The 18,985-nt window shown below is 40.7% G+C and overlaps 1 protein-coding gene across 2 annotated transcripts in view; it reads right to left on the bottom strand.

Annotated features, from left to right (window-relative positions):
* LOC121900515 (E3 SUMO-protein ligase PIAS1-like) overlaps positions 1–18,985 on the bottom strand; it is a 60,971-nt gene that overhangs the window by 24,237 nt on the left and 17,749 nt on the right. For both annotated transcript variants that reach the window (XM_042416932.1, XM_042416939.1), the window contains exon 2: positions 8,864–9,359. In XM_042416932.1, coding sequence (XP_042272866.1) covers positions 8,864–9,359 — 496 coding nt within the window. The remainder of the gene's footprint in view (positions 1–8,863; positions 9,360–18,985) is intronic.

Here is an 18,985-nt window from a genome sequence, read left to right as displayed (position 1 = left end):
GTAAGAAGATGGCGTCGCAGATGGCTGCCTCTGTGTTGCACTATCCTGTATTACTATGCACTCCCTTTCATATCACATTCACCAGGGAAGAACTGTTCAATACTTGACAGTTCACTCCACAAACTTTCTCACCAGTCTTCACACACCCAGAAACTTTTTCAGAGATTTTGGTTGGAGGAGCAGCAGCAGCTCTCTGAGGAGTTTAGAGGAGACGCAGGTGAGGAAAGCACACTGAAGCCCTGGTTAAGCTGGGGGGGGCTCTGAACACCACTTCCGTCATTACATCTGGCGAATGTCCGCTCTCTGCATAACAAAATGGATGAACTGCTGCTCATAAACAGAACGAACAGGGATTTTTGATGATCTGCTGTCCTTGGTTTCACTGAAACCTGGCTTGGTGAGTCCATTGACAGCATCCTACATCTGCTGGGCTTTGAACTCCACCGAGTGAACTGCGCAACAGAGTTAACAGGGAAAATGAGGGGAGGCAGAATCTGTCTCTACATGAACAAAGGTTGGTGTACAGATGTCACAGTGTCAAGGGAAATTTGCACTCCTCACCTAGAGATTATTTTCATCAACCGCAAACCGTTTTATTCACTGTTGGAGTTTTCCTCCTTATTCTGGTTGGTGTTTACATCCAACATCAGACCTGCGTTAGTGAGGCCTTACAGCACCTGGCTGTCCAGATAACCAGCACGGAGTGAAAACATCCTGACTCCCTTCTCATTGTCCTTGGGGATTTTAACAGAGCAAACCTCAGCCACCAACAGACAAAATACAGACAGCATATTAAGTGTCCCAACAGGGATAAAAACACACTGGACCACTGCTACACAATATTGAAGGATAGATATCGCTCAGTTCCTCATGTAGCTTTGGGACTCTCTGATCACTGTCTGGTTCATCTTCTCCCAACCTAGAGGCAGAAATCTTAAGGCTGTGGTTTAAAACCCTCCCCCCACACTCCAGAGAACCTTCAACTGGTCGACGACCTGGATGTGTTTTACTGCAGGTTTGATCAGTCCACTTTCACACCCCTAACCTGCTCCGACTCACACATCACACAACCACCTGCACCCCCTGCTATCACCTCCCCCTTGACTCCCCACCGGCACTGACGGTCTGTGTCAGCTCTTTCAGAGATAGATCAGGAAGACACTAGGTCCAGACGGCGTGTCATCCTTGTGTCTGAAAGTCTACACTGACCGGCCGGCCCCCCACCTTCACACGGATCTTTAACTGATCACTGGAGCTGTGTGAACTCCCCTCCGTCAATCGACTGAACAACTACAGGTGGTCATGAAGTCCTTCAGCGTTCAACACCATCATCCCGGAGGTCCTCCTCGCCAAACTCACACAGCTCACTGTGCCCGCCTCCACCTGTCAGTGGCTCACAAACTTCCTGACAGACAGGAAAAAGGAGATGAGGCTGGGAAAAATCACATCCAGCACCCGAACGGTCAGCACTAGCGCCCCTCAGGGATGTGTGCTCTCCCCGCTGCTCTTCTCTCTCTACATCAATGACTGAACCCCAGGAGTCTGTTCAACTCCTGAAATTTGCAGATGACAGTCAGTCATCAGCCTAATCTGAGACAGAAGTCTGCGTACAGACGGGAGGTCGAAGAGCCGGCCCTGTGGTGTGGTCACAACGACCTGGAGCTGAACACACTCAAATTTGTGGAGATGACAGTGGACTTCAGGAGGAGCCCCTTATCACTGCCCCCCTCACCATACTCAACAGTACAGTGTTGGCTGTGGAATCCTTCAGGTTTCTGGGATCTTCAATCTCCCAGGACCTTAAGTGGGAGTCCAACATCAACACAGTCATCAAAAAAGCCCAGCAGAGGATGAACTTCCCGCATTAGCTCAGGAAATACAACCTGCCTCAGGAGCTGCTGATCAAGTTCTACACTGCGGTCATCGAGTCTGTTCTCTGAACGTCCACTACTACTCTAGCCTCGTCTCAGACTCGAGATTTAGTGACTCGACTACAACACTGACACCCACTGTACCTACAAATTCTATATATTTATTTTAGTCTAAAATACAAAATGTGTAATACATTTTACTCACTACTGTATATCTGAACAGGCTGTATATACTGTACATAACCACCTAATATACAGTAGGTATGTATATAAAGTAACTTCTTCTCTAATGTTTTTCTTACCATTTAGTATTTATCTCATCACTCCTTGCTTTATTTTATATCCTGTTTATACTTTACAGAAACATTTTCACCTGTATACAGTCATTCCTTGTGTATATTTCTGAAAATTGTTATTTTGTGTAATACATTGAAAGCCACTAAACCAGAGTCAAATTCCTTGTATGTGTAAACATACTTGGCCGATAAAGGTGATTCGGATTCTGAATGTAATGGCCCATTATGCCCGAAATGCTCATCAAACGGGAAATGGGCTTGCATTCTTTTCCTGAAGATATGGTGATTAAATCATGTATAATGCATGCACATCACAATGATACCCATAATGAGTACAGAGACATAGCTCTTTATGGAGGATGGATAAAGATGGAGATGAGACTGGAGTTCAACCAGTGAGGTCGCCATGGTAATTAACGGAATAGCTGGTGTAGCTGAGACTGTTGACCGGTTTAGACTGGAGGGGCTAAGCTGTGGGTCGACTAACCTTTATCCAACAGACTGATGAGACTCAACAGAAGAGCACAAGACTGCACTGGAGGAAGGATAATGACAGGAGGGGAGAGGGAGAGGGAGAGGGGGAGAGAGAGAGAGAGAGAGACAGAGAGAGAGAGAGAGAGAGAGAGAGAGAGAGGGTGGATGATGGTGTGATGGTGATAATAACTACTTTTACATGCACACAAGAAACCAGGTTACTGTGAGAAATCAGGTTAATGTAGGAAATGGGTGAACACGTTTACATGCACTGCAGTACACCAGTTACCGTAAAACCTGAATTTACATGCAGCTGCTCAGTAACCACATTTATCCCCAACCCCAACTCTATCATCTATTTGTGAACCAGAGCTCTCATATTTAAGTTTATTAGTGATGTGGTGATGCTGCAGCTTGAAGAGGTAGTAGCATTTAGACTCATGTTGCGGTGAGAGGAATGACTCTGTACTGTGAGAGCAGTTTTTTTGCACTGTGCATATGTGCAATATTGTAGAGCTGCAACTTGCAATTATCTTAATCATTGATTAATCTGCTGATTATTTTCTCAATTTATCGGTTAATCTTTTGTTCTATAAAACATCTGAAAACTGTGAAAAATATACATCTCAGTTTCTTAAAACCCAAGGTTTCAGACCAACAGTCCGAAACCCAAAGATAATTCAGTTTACTATCACGACACAGTCCAGTGTTAATTTTGTTAACAAAAACTATGACTAAAAATGTTCGTCAACAACCTTTTTTCCAATGACGAGATGGCACTGACGTCATTAAACACTAACTGTGACTATATTAACCTGCAATATTGTTGACGAAAAAAGACAAGACTAAAATATAGTTTAAAAAATAAAATCTTTACAAAAATCTCTTTTTTTGTTGACAAAAAAAGGAGACAAAATATTATAGATGATGTATATAGATGTTTCTTTTTTTAAATTACAATCCTAATATCCTGTTCATTGGATGACATGTGCAGCAGTTTTGTGTCCTGTGCTGCACGCACCATATCAGGAGTACACCAGCACAAACAGCAAAGTGAGGAGTACATCAACTATTTTACAGAAAGCAAGTACAGATTAATAATGACAACAACAGGGCATGGGAGAGAAAAACGAGCTGATATTTGGGCCCATTTCCGTTACAATGAGGCTGAGGGGAAAAAAAATAATGCAATGCTTTATCAGAAGGGAAGAAATGTGGCCATAAAAGAGCTGGTAGGAATACCACAAACTTTAACAGACACATTAAGTCTCACCACAAAGAAATTTAGGTAGGCTAAAGTCTTGGTGGTGAATAAAATGACAAAAAATTATTGGTTTTGGCAAGACTAGATTGACTGAAATGTTCAATATAAACTGATGGTTAAAAATACCAAAATGTCATGAGTTTTCATTGACTAAAACAACAGAAAAATAGTTGCAGTTTTCTTTATGAGTCTAAAATGCCCAGACTTTTAGTCAACTAAAACTAACAAGAACATTTGACACAGGACTAAGACTAAATAAAAAATAGCTGACTGTTGATTGACTCATTATTTATTATCAACCAATTGTTGCAGCTGTACAATACTGTATGAAATGATTGATTTCTTAAATTAAACTACGTCATACACCTTCTTTTGTTGACTTGTAGTATACTTCTATACATTACTTATTATGCGTGAGCTGTAAGAATTGTAAACCAAACTACTCTAGAACCAACAAACACATGGTTTACCAAAATATGGGCTCTAATGTTTAGGGACTTGGTAGATCTTTAAAAAGTAGTAATCATGTATCAAGTTAAAAAAATATTATGTAGAAGAAGTTATGATCAGAATGTTGCCATTAGTATGGTAACAATAGTGTGACGTTTTGTTAGATGTCAATTTTGACGTCAAATGGATTGTGAATTGTAAAAAGGTTTGGTACAATCAGCTGTAGCTTCAGCCTGCACCTTTTTCAGTGTCTAGATCTTTATGCTATGTTGAGTAATTTCCTTTTTTCAAATGTCATGTGTATAATTTTTTATGAATGTGTGGAAACTGACTTAGTTCAACTTATCTGTTCCAGTTTTGGACACAAGGATGCACTATACAAGTTATAATTTTCACTGTCTTGAGTGTTTTTCATGCACATGAACTCTTATAAAAACTCTGCAAGAGTCTTGGTTAAGCCAACAAATGGCCAACAAATGAGCTTTCCCAAGCAAAAAAAAAAAAAAAAAAAAAAAAAATCAAGCAATGATAAACTAGGAGAGCAAAGCAAGCAAGTGGGGGAAGGGAGTCGGAGAAAATGAGAGAGCGAGGGAGAGAAAAATGGGAGGCGAGGCAACAAGAGAAGCAACAACAATAGGAGAGAGAAAAAGAGAGGGCTTGAGTGGTAATCAGAAGATCAGAGAGAAGTAAACAAGCAGGAAAGAGGAAGAGTATGTGAAAGAGCGTGATCAGAGAGCGAGGAGACCACAGCAAGAGCAGCAAGAGACAGAAAAAATCTCCCAGTCTGCCCATGAGGGGGAATTACAATTAACCAAGTGGTTTCATTCCTGTCGTCTATTATTTTTTGGATAAAGAGGGTCATCACCACAAAGCTGCAGCTGAGTGGTGTTTTTTTTTTTAAAGCAAATTCAAATCTTGAGCTTGTGAAATGATGTGCACCATCTTTCTCTTGGTTCTTCCTCCCCTCAGTCATCCTTTCACTCTCTGCTTCTCTGAGAACAATACGATGAACATGCATTATTTATAGGAAAGTACATTTCGGTTTCTGTTTTGAAAGAACCGCATGTGCAGACGTGCAAATGTATCAGTGTGTGTGTGAGGATGATGTGAACGTACGATTCAGATTCAAATGAAGGGAGGGTGTGTTCTGCGGGCACAGGTGTATGCCTGTGTGATTTCATCACTTTGCATGCAAATTTTCACTGAGGATAGCCATGGAGACAGAGTGAAGATGGAAGACGGAGGGAGAGAAAGGGATGGAACATGTGCAGCAAATGGATAGAGTGAGAAAGGGAAAGGAAGAGGAGAAAGATGGTGTGATGACAGAGCTGCAGGCGCTGTGTTTGTACATGCATCTGCAGGCAAATTAATCACGAGATGGTCTCTTACTCCATTAAAATGCTAATGTAGGAAAATCTAGACATTTCCATATATTTGCAATATATCCCAGAGCCCAAGGAGTGTTATTATGCTAAATGCGGGCTGGATACTGGATGCACACCTAATATAACAACAAATCTGACCAAGATAAAGCCAGGATTAAAGGTCTCTTAAGTAGTGAATGAAAGGGCAGACTGAATACAGGACACGTTGCTTAACTGTTGGGCCTTAATGAGAGACAAGAGGATATTGTGGATATTTAGACTTCTTAACTTCATCTTACAGTTATTGTAGTTTAGTCTTCTGGCTTATGTATCAGTAGCTTGTAAAAAATCAATGTAGTCATCAGCTTTTGTGTACAACATGCAATTAAGGCTTAAAGGCTAACATATTTACAGTTATTCATTTGGCATCCAATCCAAGCTGCAGTGGATCAAGCAGAAGCCCTTAAGAATAGTGACACAACACTCAGTTCCATGTTCCACCTGGCACAAGTGCCAGATGGCTGCAGGTGCATGAAGAAACACATAAAGTAAACATCAAATTACTTTTTTTTGGAGAAGGATAGAAAAAGATGGAGAGATGGATTGAGAGAGAAAGAGCATATTAGGTGAGTGAGTACTATCAGAAGTCTTCAAGTGACTTCTGAAGGTAGGAAGTGATTCTGCTGACCAAATCGAGTTTGTAAACTTGTCCCACCACCGAGGAAACATATAGAAGAAGAGTTTGGATTGAGATTTCCAGCTTTGCAGTGACGGTAGGACTAGTTGTTAGGTAGGTCAGGTAGGTGGGTGTTGTGCTAGTGGGAACTCTGTACTGGAGCATTAGTGACTTGAACTTAATGTGAGCATCAAAAGGGGGCAGGGTGGACAGTAATGAAAAGTGGAGTGACATGAGCTGTTTTTGAAAACAAGATGTACCAACACATTGCGGACCATTTGCTGAGGTTTTACTGTGCATGCTGTCAGAAGTGGTGAGAGATGACCACTGCCTGTACACGGAGTTGAGCAGCATACTCAGTCAGATAAAACCTGATCTTTCTGATGAAGATCGAGTGACAGATGAAACATGCTCGGTGAAAGTTAAGTCATGATGCCCAGATTTCTAGCAGACTTTGTCGGAGAGAGCGAGGAGGAACTGAACTGGATACTAATGTTGTTGAAGGAGTACAGTCTTAGAGAGATGTTGAAGATGCCGTTCCATCATCTATTTTGAGACATAGGCTAACTGACGCAAGTGGAGATCCAAGCTGAGACAGTAGGGTCTTGTAGCAGGAAGGACAGATATAGCTGGGTATCATCAGCATAGCAGTGGTAAGAAAAACCATGTGAGCGGATAATCGAGGAGAAGTGGTGAATATTGGAAAGAAAAGGGGACCGAGCACAGATCCTTGCGGTACCCCCAGGGGAAAGAAAGTGACACTTGGAATATTCCCTATGCCATGCCACATTGAACAATCACCATGTGACTCAAACCACAGATGTGCTATACTAGAGACACCTAGTTCAGATAGGGTGAACCAGGTCAAGCAAGTGATGACTGGGCTTCAGTAATCACTGACCTCAGGGTTTCTATCACTGACAGAGGGAGGATATCTGAGCCTTGGGTGAAAATTGCACATTCTAAAACGTTGGATAGAAAGGGAAGCAGTGAGACTGGCCTGTAGTTTTCAACTTGAGATGGGTTGAGGGTGGAGTTAAAAACATCTTCCTCACTGAGAGAGGAGAAAGTGACACACCCTTAACTGGAGGAGACACACTGCAGTCCGATAGTTCTGTAAATTGGCCACTGATAGCTGTCACTTTGTCAGAAAAAAGAATTGCACGTCATCAACTGACAGAGAGATGGTGGGAGGTTAGAGGAGGCTTTTGAAAGTGGAAAATGATTTACAAGTGTCTGTTGCAGATTAAGGATCTTTTCTTGTTTTGGCCTCATTATAGCAGCTGTGTCGCCACATGGGAAAAAAGTAACTTTGTGCAGATGTATGCAGCATTGTCATCATATGTTGTTGACAGTCTACATGCAGTGTTTCATTTATATTCAGTTAGCAGCAGTGACTCCATGCTGATGTTAAATTGGCCTCTTGGCTATTAATACATACATACAATGAAAATATAATGACAATTCATCATGTGGCAACATTGCTTGCAGCACCCAACACAAATTGTAATTCCAGCATAGCATTCCATACATAAGATATAAATATCCAAATAAGAGCCATTATTCACCTATAATGCACACGGAAATGTATCCAGGAGCAGATGTGGCTCTCAAAATTACATTCAGCCTTTACATCCTCAAAAAATGAAAACTACACATACATGATTCATCTTTACATATTGAGTTAATGAGTACGACTGATAAACGAAGGCTCTCTTGCTTGTTCAAGGAAATAAACATCTGAGCAAGTACTACCAATATTCGGTAAGGCCTTTGAAGTAGCACAAGATAATCGGAGAAGGTAAATTCTTCATATTTTTTGAAAGAATGGTGGATAAAACACCCAATTAATATTTTCTATTGCAGCTCTCGGGAACTAAATCTGGCCTTTGCTTACTCTGAACACTTGAGAGAAATATGAAAATGATATTTCTGCAGCAACGTCTCTGTGCCCTGTCAACACATTAGCAGGCAGCAACAACAACACATCACTGACGGGGAGCCTCTCCACAGCAGAGGAAGCACAAAATGTCAATGTTTTCTGTGACTGCTGCCATGATTATTATGGGAATAATCTATTGATATAAATATCCACAACCCTGTAGATTATATTTCCCTTAATTAGATAGTTTGATAGCAAATATATAGGCAGGAAACATATTGAAAGAGAGAGGGAGAGATTGCAATGAAGTTTCCTGGCCGGAATCGAACCGAAGTTGCAGTTATATGGTATGTGTCCAACGCTTTGTTCTTCCACAGCACCCCATAAATAAAAATGGTGCTGAAAACTGAAACCAGCTTTGACTCAATGAATTATTACTCACCAGGAAATTCTTGCTCGTTTATTATACTCTGCAGTGTGATGATATATGGTGCAAGCAAAGCAAGATTAAATACATCCATCTACCATCATTCCCCTTAAATCCAACACCACCTCTCATACAAAAATCACTCACACATCCTCTCACCTAGACTGGTTGGCTTGATTAGCTCGTCCAGCATGTCGTAGAAGGGCAGCCTCTGGAGCTTAACATCTGGGTGGACTGGGTGCAGTGTGGTCGAGGTGGACAGGTGGTGCGTCAACCCGGTTAACTCGTGTTTCCCGGGACCGAGCAGTGAGAGGGGTAGTAAGGCAGCAGGCGAAGGGGCTCCACCATGACCGGCGTGACCCTCATACGCCAGCTGTGTCAGGCCAGCAGGCAGTGCGGCACCCCCTCCTCCAACCACCCCAGCTGTGGCCGGGTGGTGTGGTCCGGGCAGGGCCAGCTCTGAGTGAGATACCATTTTTGCGGGGAAGCGTCGTCGGTAGAGCTCTTTGATCTTCATGTGGACGGCGGGGCTGCAGCCGGCCTTCAGCAGATGCAACGCCTTGGTCAGCAGCTCATGCTTGCGTCCGTGCTTGTTGCGCCCAGCGTAGCCCAGCAGCACCTGCAGCTCCGACACCCGCAGGCTCATCACCATTTGCTGTGACAGATGGAGAGGATGACAAAAAAAAAGGAGAAATGAACTCTTCAGGTGCAGCGATAACATTTGTTTCAAATCTGATGCAATACAGAGCACTTAGCTTTTTTTTTTTTTTTAGCACTTAGTAAGTACCAATCAGAGTGGCAATGAATCAATGAAGCAAATCATTATTTGCAGCATACTTTCATTCATGGTACAAATTTTTATTTCTCCCAAAGCAGCAGCAGCATTTTTGCCTTTATTCGACAGAGGAGAGACAGGAAACACATGTAGAGAGAGGGGTATGACATGCAGTAAAGGATCGAACCTCGAACGTTGCGGTTATGTGGTATGTGTCTTGACTAATAGGCTACCAGGTTGCCAGAGTCTTATGGTTGATGGTTTAAATGGTCCTGAAACTGATCACTGGTTTGGTTCATCGGTTGCAGTAATGCAAGCTTTTTTCTTCTCAGTTTACAAATTCACTGTTCACTTTAGCTCACCTACAGTCACCAGTTTTGGGAGGTTACTAATCAAATGAGACTGTGCATAGAAACAGAGAAGAGTTCAGTAATTCAGGAGGATATTGGTATCAAGCCTCTGCGAGGAGCCAGTTGAGGTGTATTAGGCACCTAGTAAGGATGATTTGTGCCCGTGTCCGTTTGGAGATGTTCCAGGAGTGATCGATTGAGAGGGAAGAGCCAGAACACACAAGTGTGATTACATTACTCATAGCTGGCCTAGAAATGCTTGGAGATTCCCCCAAGACAGGCTAGAGGAATTTACTGTGGTAGAGGACATTTGTGCTGCTCTGCTTCGGCCCTTCTGTCATTACAAACCTGACCAGGTAGAAAAAGAACACATGGATAGAATTTTAGAGGCATAATTGGATGATTTGCATCATTATTCTGTCAGTCTGTAGACGGTTTGATGCAAATGCGTTGCCTCTAGATAATGCCAAAGGCTGAGTCTCTCCCTACATTCAGACACCTTAGATCAGCACAGCTGGCAGGTTGCCTCACAAAGGTAATAGAAATAAATCACTATACTGTAGAGTTTTTCTTCTGCCAGAAAAGCATTTAATTGCACTACAGCCCATGTCATTTAAATCTTAGTATTGGAACAGCTTCATTTACCGAAAGGTGTATGAGATCACTGGCAAACACTACAGATACCATTGACTGGGAGGCAGTAGTCAAAGCACTGGATGCAGTAAGTTTTTGATTGTGTTGAAGAAAGAAAAAAAAACTTTATTCAACAAAGGGGTTTCCCTGGCTCAACATGAGGCTGAGTTGTAGCTCCTGGGGGGATGTTGGAGATGGAAGAGTTGCAGCAAGAGCCTGAGAAAAAGTGTTGCCTGCAATGACTTCAGGTGCAGCTTCGGGTTTGCAGAAACAACAGTAAGGGCCAGCTGCCTGTCATGAAACCAGATCACTTGTCAAAATGTAAACCTAGCAAAGATAAGCTAAGTTTTACACTATCTAAAGTCATTAACCGATTTTTCTTTTCTGAAAACACTTTCCCTCCATTTTTCACCAGAACTGTATCAACATTTGTGGTAATGCCAAAGAAAAACAACTTCCTAAATTTAGAGTAGGTGTAGGCTAATTTTCTGAGAATCAAACCACTAACAGTTATGATAAGCTCCCAGCAGTCACTTCGTAAGAAAACCAACACTTCCTTCAGTGTTTCAGGTTTTTTTTTTCTCCCCCCTCATTGCTCTTTGATTAAACAAAGATACAGAACCGAGCAAACAAAAACAGAGCAGAAGGATTAACACACAAGCTCTTTTATCTTAAGGTGTAGGTGAACGGTAAACAGAGTTCAAATGCAACCTGAGCTCATTAACCAGCTTCCATCGTGACCATCCGTTAAACACATGTTCGGTGTTATAGCGAATAATAGTGATGAGAAAGACATTAAAGAAATCTTTGCACGCTGGAATCAGCTGTTTTCATGGTCACTGACACTCACACGACTACTAGGTAGACTTATAAGAACGTCTTTGACAAACCTCCTACCTTCATCTCCGTTAATGACAGAGCAGGGATAAAACAGCACAGACACACACACACACACACACACACACACACACACTCTCTAAATGATAAAGCACCCAGGGCTGTTAGTGTCTGGTTTCTGTTAGTCTAATCAATTATAAACACACAGTTATTATTGTTATGTACGGACTCTGTGTACCGTAGTGTCTACACAAATGATTAAACCTTTAAGGCTTTAACATTCTTCTTGGGTTACCCTAGGTTTCTGCATTTAGTTGACATTTAAAATGACACATAAGACAGCTGTAGGCTATTTTTTGTGGCCTAACCGATTTTTTTTTAGACCTGAAAAACAAAACAAAAAACCCCAAAGATGCACCAACAACACTTTTTTTCATCGCTGGATCAGATTTCATGTAAATAACTTTCCTTATATTGAACACTGATCCCACGCAGTCTATTTTTTTCTCTTTTAATAACTGGTTGACTGAATGTTATCAACACACTTTCGCTGCATATTGAATTATATCACTCAGGAAAAATACTCCTTACCTCACACATCAGCTTTTGTTTCACTTCCTCTGAGCACTCTTTCATGGTCATTTTCACAAGAATACGGCAAAGTCGCTGTTACTTGGAATGCAGGGGAGGACAGAAGTGACGCTCATCTACAGTTGTCCTACTTTACTGTAGATCAGAGTATCAACTAAATGTAACACCCCAAATGTCTACAGTACCAAGACTACTTTCATTTTTAGTAGTGGCAGCCCAGGTGGAAATGAAACCTCTCACTTTGGTCCGACCACAGAGCTATACTGTGTCATTAAAAGTGATATATTAATAGATTGAAAAGGAACCGAAACCCCTAAAGTGTTGCAGTTTACTGTAAACCCCTTTGCACAGCTGGCTTGCAAATGCATCAAACCTCGATGTGCTTCAGACAGCAGTACCACACTTTGACAATCTTAAAGGTTTTGAAAGCATTTACTGATAAAATGTTGGTCAAATCTAACCTGCGTTTTATGGTTTTATGTTCGATTATATGTGAGGATTAGATGATTTTCTGAGATTATATTGCGTATTTTTGTATAGTTTTTTTTGATAATAGGAGAGACAAATTAGACAAATTACCAATCAGCATGATCAGATTTTTTAAAAATCTATTTTTTCTCTTTATCTTGTGAGAATTGAAGCAACTTTCTAACATTTAACCAGGTAAACATCTTAAACAAGAGCCTGGTTGAGGTTAAGGATGGTGTGCTGTGTCGATCAAAGATGAAGAGGTCATCTAGATAAAACGTGACTATCTAGGTAATCTTTCACATAGAGATGAAACGATTAGTGGATTAGTCAAATATTTTTGTAATTGATTAATAGCTGAAGTTAATTTTTACACAGCTCGAGCATGCCTTAGTTCCAGCTTCTTAATTTTGAGGATTTTGCTGTTTAATATGACAATTAACTGAATATTGTTGCGTTTTGGACGGTTTATCAGACGAAACAAGCGATCAAAACAGATTTCAGAAGAGTATTCTCATTTTGTAGACCAAACAATCAATCTGGAAAATAATGAGCAGATGAATCAATAATGAAAATTAGTTCTTCAAATAACCATTGTTTCCATTATAGAATAATCTGCTGATTATTTTCTTAATTAATCACTCTATGAAATGTCAGCAAATACTGAAAAAAGCTCAAGTTGACGTCTCCAAATTACTTGTTTTGTTAAAAAAAAACTACCAAAATATTTAGTTTCTTAACATTGAAGAATATTCTATATCAAGAAACTAAATATATATACACAGAATATATATTTTAAACAAAACAAGTCATTTGAAGATGTCAGCTTGAGCTTTAGAAGACTGTGTTGGTCTGAAAAGCAGCAAATCTACTGAAGTGTTGGCATTTTGGCTTGTAAAATGACTTAAATAATTATCAATATACATTTTCTTGAGTCAACTAAGCATCAGTTAGATGAAGCCCTACTTCATAAAACCTGAGCTCTAGCCAATCTCCAGACTACTCCAAACGAGAGAGAAAGTCCGCCCGGTCAGCCTCTGTTTACAGCCCAAACACTGCATCTTGTGTACATTTGCCACTTGCCTTTAATGCATAGCTACACACATAGTAAACAAAATCCTGACACAATTACCAGGCAGGACATAGCCACGTCCTTGTCCTTTGTCACTGCAGACATACGGTACATGCACGTTCATGGAGGATAAGGCAGACACCCCATATGTGAATGCGAGTCTGATGCCTCGCTCTGAACCGCGCCGCAGTTATAACGACACATCAGTCAAACACAGACGGCAAGACGAGGCGGCTCAATCACAGGTGCAGCACGCAGGCGGCAGCTGTCTGTGGATTTTAAACATTTAGAGATTTTTTTTTTTGTATGTTATTCTGTTTAGTTTCTCTACAAACACACACACACACACACACACACACACACACACACACACACACACACACACACACACACACACACACACACACACAGTGTATTTCTGCAGCCAAGGAACTTTCGTGCTGGTGACATAAATGACCAGTTACATGAAATATGCATGTGGTGGAGAAGAGGGGGGATGTGAGGATGTGAAAAAAATGATGACACTGGCTGCCCACCATTTTTTTCCCTCTCTCTCTCTCTCTCTCTTTCTCTCTCTCTCTCACACACACACGCACACGCACACACTTTAACACAAACACACATGCAAAGCCCCCCACCCACTCTCTCTATAAAGCAAACATGCACATAAGAGAGACAAAATACGCACAAGCACAAACACAGGCTCACATAAACCTGACACACAAAAACAAGTGACACACACACTCTTCCACCACACTGCGGATGTGTAACATTCCTCTGGCTTCGAAAAAAGAGAGAGAGAGAAAGAGAGAGAGAGACAGAGAGGGAAAACAAATAGAGGAGAGAAAACACTGGAGCGGGCGGCGGAGGAGGAGGAGGAGGAGGAGGAGGAGGAGGAGGAGGAGGTGAGACAGATGAGCAGCACACAGCTCTCACTATCTCCTCTTTCTCCTTTCTTTCTTCTGTCTTCCTCTCTCCATCCGTCAATCATTCACCTTCCCGAGACCGGTGGCCTTAAACTCTTCCGTCTTCTAAGTCCACCACCGCTGAACGGCATTCAGATCCCGGTTTTGTTTACAGAATGATTTATTTGACCAGACATGTCATTTTTTTTTCCATCCCAAATGAAGTCTCTGCCACCAGATTTTTTAAAGAAAAAAGAAGATAAAAAGAAGGAGAAGACGCTGTTCTTTCCTGTTTCTGGCGACGACAGATCATGAGTTAAAGGTGTGGAGTTTCTGACCTCTAGTAGCACCGGGGAACAGCTCTTTTACGACTGCGTCCCCGTTTTGTTTGCATGAGCACATGCAGGCGATGTGATGCACAGTCCTGCCAATGGTTTCACACTATTCCAGTAATCTACAGGTGGCTGCAATGCGCCAAGAAAAGCAGCAATGCGCCAGCAAAAGCAGGGTAGAAGAAGACTGTAAGCTAGTAAACATGGATGTAGACAATGCAAGATTTTAAATACTTCAAAAAGTCAGCCTTGCAAAATGTTTTAGGAGGAAGGAAATGCATTCAACACTTAAGTTAAGTGTGTTTCTGTCCGCCTGTTCTTATTTGTATTTTCAATTTGCACATAAATTCTGAAACATCGCAAAAATGTTTTAATGCTCGGCTAATAACAACAACAACAAAAAATCTGATCTGTGTGGAGTGATGAAGATCAATTTAATACATGAAACGAACAAAAATGTCTTATTTCCATCACGTTTTCAACATTGTTTTTCACTGTTTGAGCTTCAACTGGCACCCTTTTAATTACACCATCTTGTTGCTTCTTCTTCTTCTTCTGTTTCAATGTGACTCGACTAGAAACTTAGCGCCACCAGCTGTTCTATGAGCCAACTTCTATTCTTCCAACTTCTAAATTTGGCATAACAGCAGTGGATAGAAACACGCACTAAAATGATTTTTCTTTTGCTAATTTTCTGGAAATTCGATTAAAATTTGTGCTACATTTGGATGGAAACCTAGTTATTGTGAACATAACTTCCACAGAGCCCCTTTAAACCATGTTCAGACAAACAACAACTCTGTGTGATAAACAGCCACCTCATTCATTTTGAATGGCTAAAAAAAACCACACAATTGCTTAAAAAGAAAAAGTTGAAAATTGCTCAACTTTTGCTGCGACGTAAATGCAACATCATGCAGTCAGGTGTTTTATTAACAAATCAAATACGTGCAAATAAGCCTTTTTAAAATGTTGACACAGTATTTATAGAGTGTTACTTCATGACTGGTGAGAGACGAAAGATAAAATACTCGCCGCTGTGACTTGTTATAATTCTGTCTCATTGTATTAGAAACCGCTGTGCTGTGTTTTGGTGTCTGATAAGCCTTCAGACTCATCTGTTACTCAAACTGGACTTCCTGGATGGTATTTCAAGACCGGAACAACAAGCCTCCACCAACACAGCCCCTTCCATTGTTTTAACTCACGGCTGTTTTCGGTCTGAATGCCCACTCAAAGATCAATTTGGGGGGGGATTGGGAGGGGAGGGGGGCAACTTCTTTGTTCTTTTTTGGTAAAATCAAAGTAAACAAGTGGAGACGAGATGAGGGAGCAGGAAGGATTCATGTGAAATGTGGTCTGAAGAAAAAACACTGATAAATCCAGCGGTATGAAACAGCAGCTACTGATAGCGATGTGAATTTCATCTGTATACTGAAGCTGCTACAACTATATTTGCATAAGGAAAGTTTCCAACCAGACAGACTTTAGATAAATGAAGTTCGAGCGAGGTATGTCTGTCCAAACTGAAATTCTTGGCTAAATTATAACCTTATCTTTCAGTAAGTTATTAAATTTCAATTAACTTTGATAAATTCCTAATTTAATCCAATAATTTGCACCATGTGTTACCTAAAAAAAACTAAGGAATAGCTATAAAGAAGGCATTACTTCCTTATTATTTTGAGTCAAATGTACAGTTGTGCTACAACAGCAAACCCTTCAGTAATTATGAAGCAATCAATCAACTAACCAGGTGCCAGAGTTCAAGTCTTTTTAGTGGTGACGCTGATCAAAGCTACTGAAGAACAACCATGAGATGCTGTGAAGTGGTGGCAAAGAGGCATTGTGGTCTTATAGTGTCACAACATTAACAGCTAATGTGGCAGATGGTGCTTATTGATCTGGTGACAATACAGTGAAAATCTTTCAACTTAATTACTTAAAAGTCTACAGTTTTCCTCGATTCTGAAACGAGAGCGAGCATCACGCCGTCACAGCTCCGAGACCGGTTTAAACAAAGCAGGTTTTGGTGGGGAATGTGCTCTATTGTATTGTTTTACTGAAACAACGTGACACGTAGGTGCAAAGGGAAGCAGCAACAAAGGAAGGAGGGTGAAAGAGGGAGAGAGGATACAACATGAAGAGAATAGCTAGTGGTAACAGGGGAGGTCTTACACACACACACACACACACACACACACATAAACACACACACAGCATGCAGACCAGTGTGGATTCTTTGCTTTAAATTGCCGGCCGGTGACATTTTGCCTCCTGTATATTTAAATGTGACAGTTTTTGTGCCAAAGAAAAGAGGAGGATTCACTGCGTCCACCAGAAAGATATTCCCGTCCGAGTGGAAAGGTCCCTGGAAAAGATTTTGACCAAAATGTGACACAAAAACCCAGAATGATGAAATTCCTTCGTGCAAGTAAACCACGACACAAAATTCTTTTTTAAAAACAAAAACCTGATCAAAAAGAAGCAGAAAGAGTTTTGATTCACATTTCGCTGCAGAATTACAGTAAGAAACTAGAAATATGCTCCCGTGAAGGAACTGACTATAAGGTATAAAGTGTATTTTCCTCGTATGTGTTCACAAGCTCGTCCAATAAAGTTGATTCTGATAGAAGACAGACTTGTAGCCATGACAGTAGACGATGTTTCCGATCTGGATGTTGCTGCAAAGAAGCTACAAATACTAAAATGTGGATGATTCACACACATCTTCAACCCGGGCAGCACAGAAGATCTAAACAATCACCACAGTTTCAATGTGGACGCCCAAGATTAGCGTCACCAATTCAGTGTCCAACTAAATGTGAAATATGGTCACAATCTCCCCTTCTGTTGCTGAGTTACGGCGTTGAATAACGGCCAGGAAAGTGTTTTTGTAAAATAGTATAACTTCACAGTGAAGTTGACCTTTGACCTTTTGGATATAAAATGTCATCACTTCATCATTTTATCCTATTAGACAGTTGTTCGAAACTTTGTCATAATTAGCATCTTCTTCTTCTGCCAAAAATGTGGTTTGTGAGGTCACAGTGTCCTTGGCGGACAACCCGAAAACATAACAGCTCCGGCCACGGCGGTCGCCAGTGCGAAGGCATAAAAACCTCAAACCCAAACTGGACAACATCCTATGAATGTATCTAATGTCCTATGACATCTCAGCTTAACCCTTATACATTCACATGATTGGATATTAAACTATTGAACTTTTATTGTACAATAATAACCACGTATATACACACCGAATGAATACTATAGTCGACCTCATTCAGCATATCTTATACTGTAGAATATGATTATATAATAACAACTCTGTTTACCACAACTACTCTAGTAAAAAGTCCTAAAATTAAAATAGTGAAAGATAAAAAGAGAAATAATTATAGAGTAACTCATCACCAGGCCCTTATTCACCTTCAGTATTTTTCAAAGCAGAAACTTTTCCACTAACCTTTAGAGGAACTCTAAAATTTTATCGGATTTTCGACCACAAGAACCGAGTTCCAGTTTTTGTTCTTGGATCCTGGTTTTTCCCCCCCAAAAAAAGTCCCTCCCAAGGTAGTGCTTTCTTACGTTTTAGTGCTGAATGTTGCTGACTGGTCAAACATGAGCCTCAACAAAGTTTTGACTATTTCTATTATGAACATTACAACTTTGGATGTGAATTTAATCGACTTTTAAACAAAGTTCGCTGAATGTTTCTGACATCTTTGACTTGAAAGATTAAAAAAATAATAATAATTATAATAATTTTACTTATGTAAAATTGATGTTCCTATTGTAGAATATATAGAAAATATCAACATATTTGGGCTGGTGTATGATAAGTGAGAAGTGCATGTTTAGTAGGTTCTAGGGCTGTATTTTCTTGATTGATTCATTCATTATTTGGTCTATGACAGCCCACTTCAATGCTCTCAATTTGCTTGTTTTGTCTGACCAACAGTGCAGATCCTAAAGATATTCAATTGACTGTCAAAGAGAAAGAATGCTTGAAAAATGACTGAAATGATTAATTGATTATCAAAATAGAGATTAATATAACAGTGACTGTGATTAATTTTCTGTCAGTCGACTTATCTTTGCAGCTGTAATGTTCAGCTGAAGAGTTATACAGACCGTTGCAGAGCCGACTGTGCAGCCGTGAAGGTATGACGGCTCCAAATGTTGTATTTTCACCAAAAGTCAACATGACTAAACCCTCCTTAAAAAGTTATGGTGTTGTTTCTGACTCATGCTGTTTCTGTCTTATGCTTGATGAGACGTGTTGCTTCCTCGTTCCAAAACATCTGTAACTGTC

Source organism: Thunnus maccoyii, chromosome 1, assembly GCF_910596095.1.
Source record: "Thunnus maccoyii chromosome 1, fThuMac1.1, whole genome shotgun sequence".
NCBI classification, from domain to species: domain Eukaryota; kingdom Metazoa; phylum Chordata; class Actinopteri; order Scombriformes; family Scombridae; genus Thunnus; species Thunnus maccoyii.
This window is presented reverse-complemented; position numbering and strand designations above follow the sequence as displayed.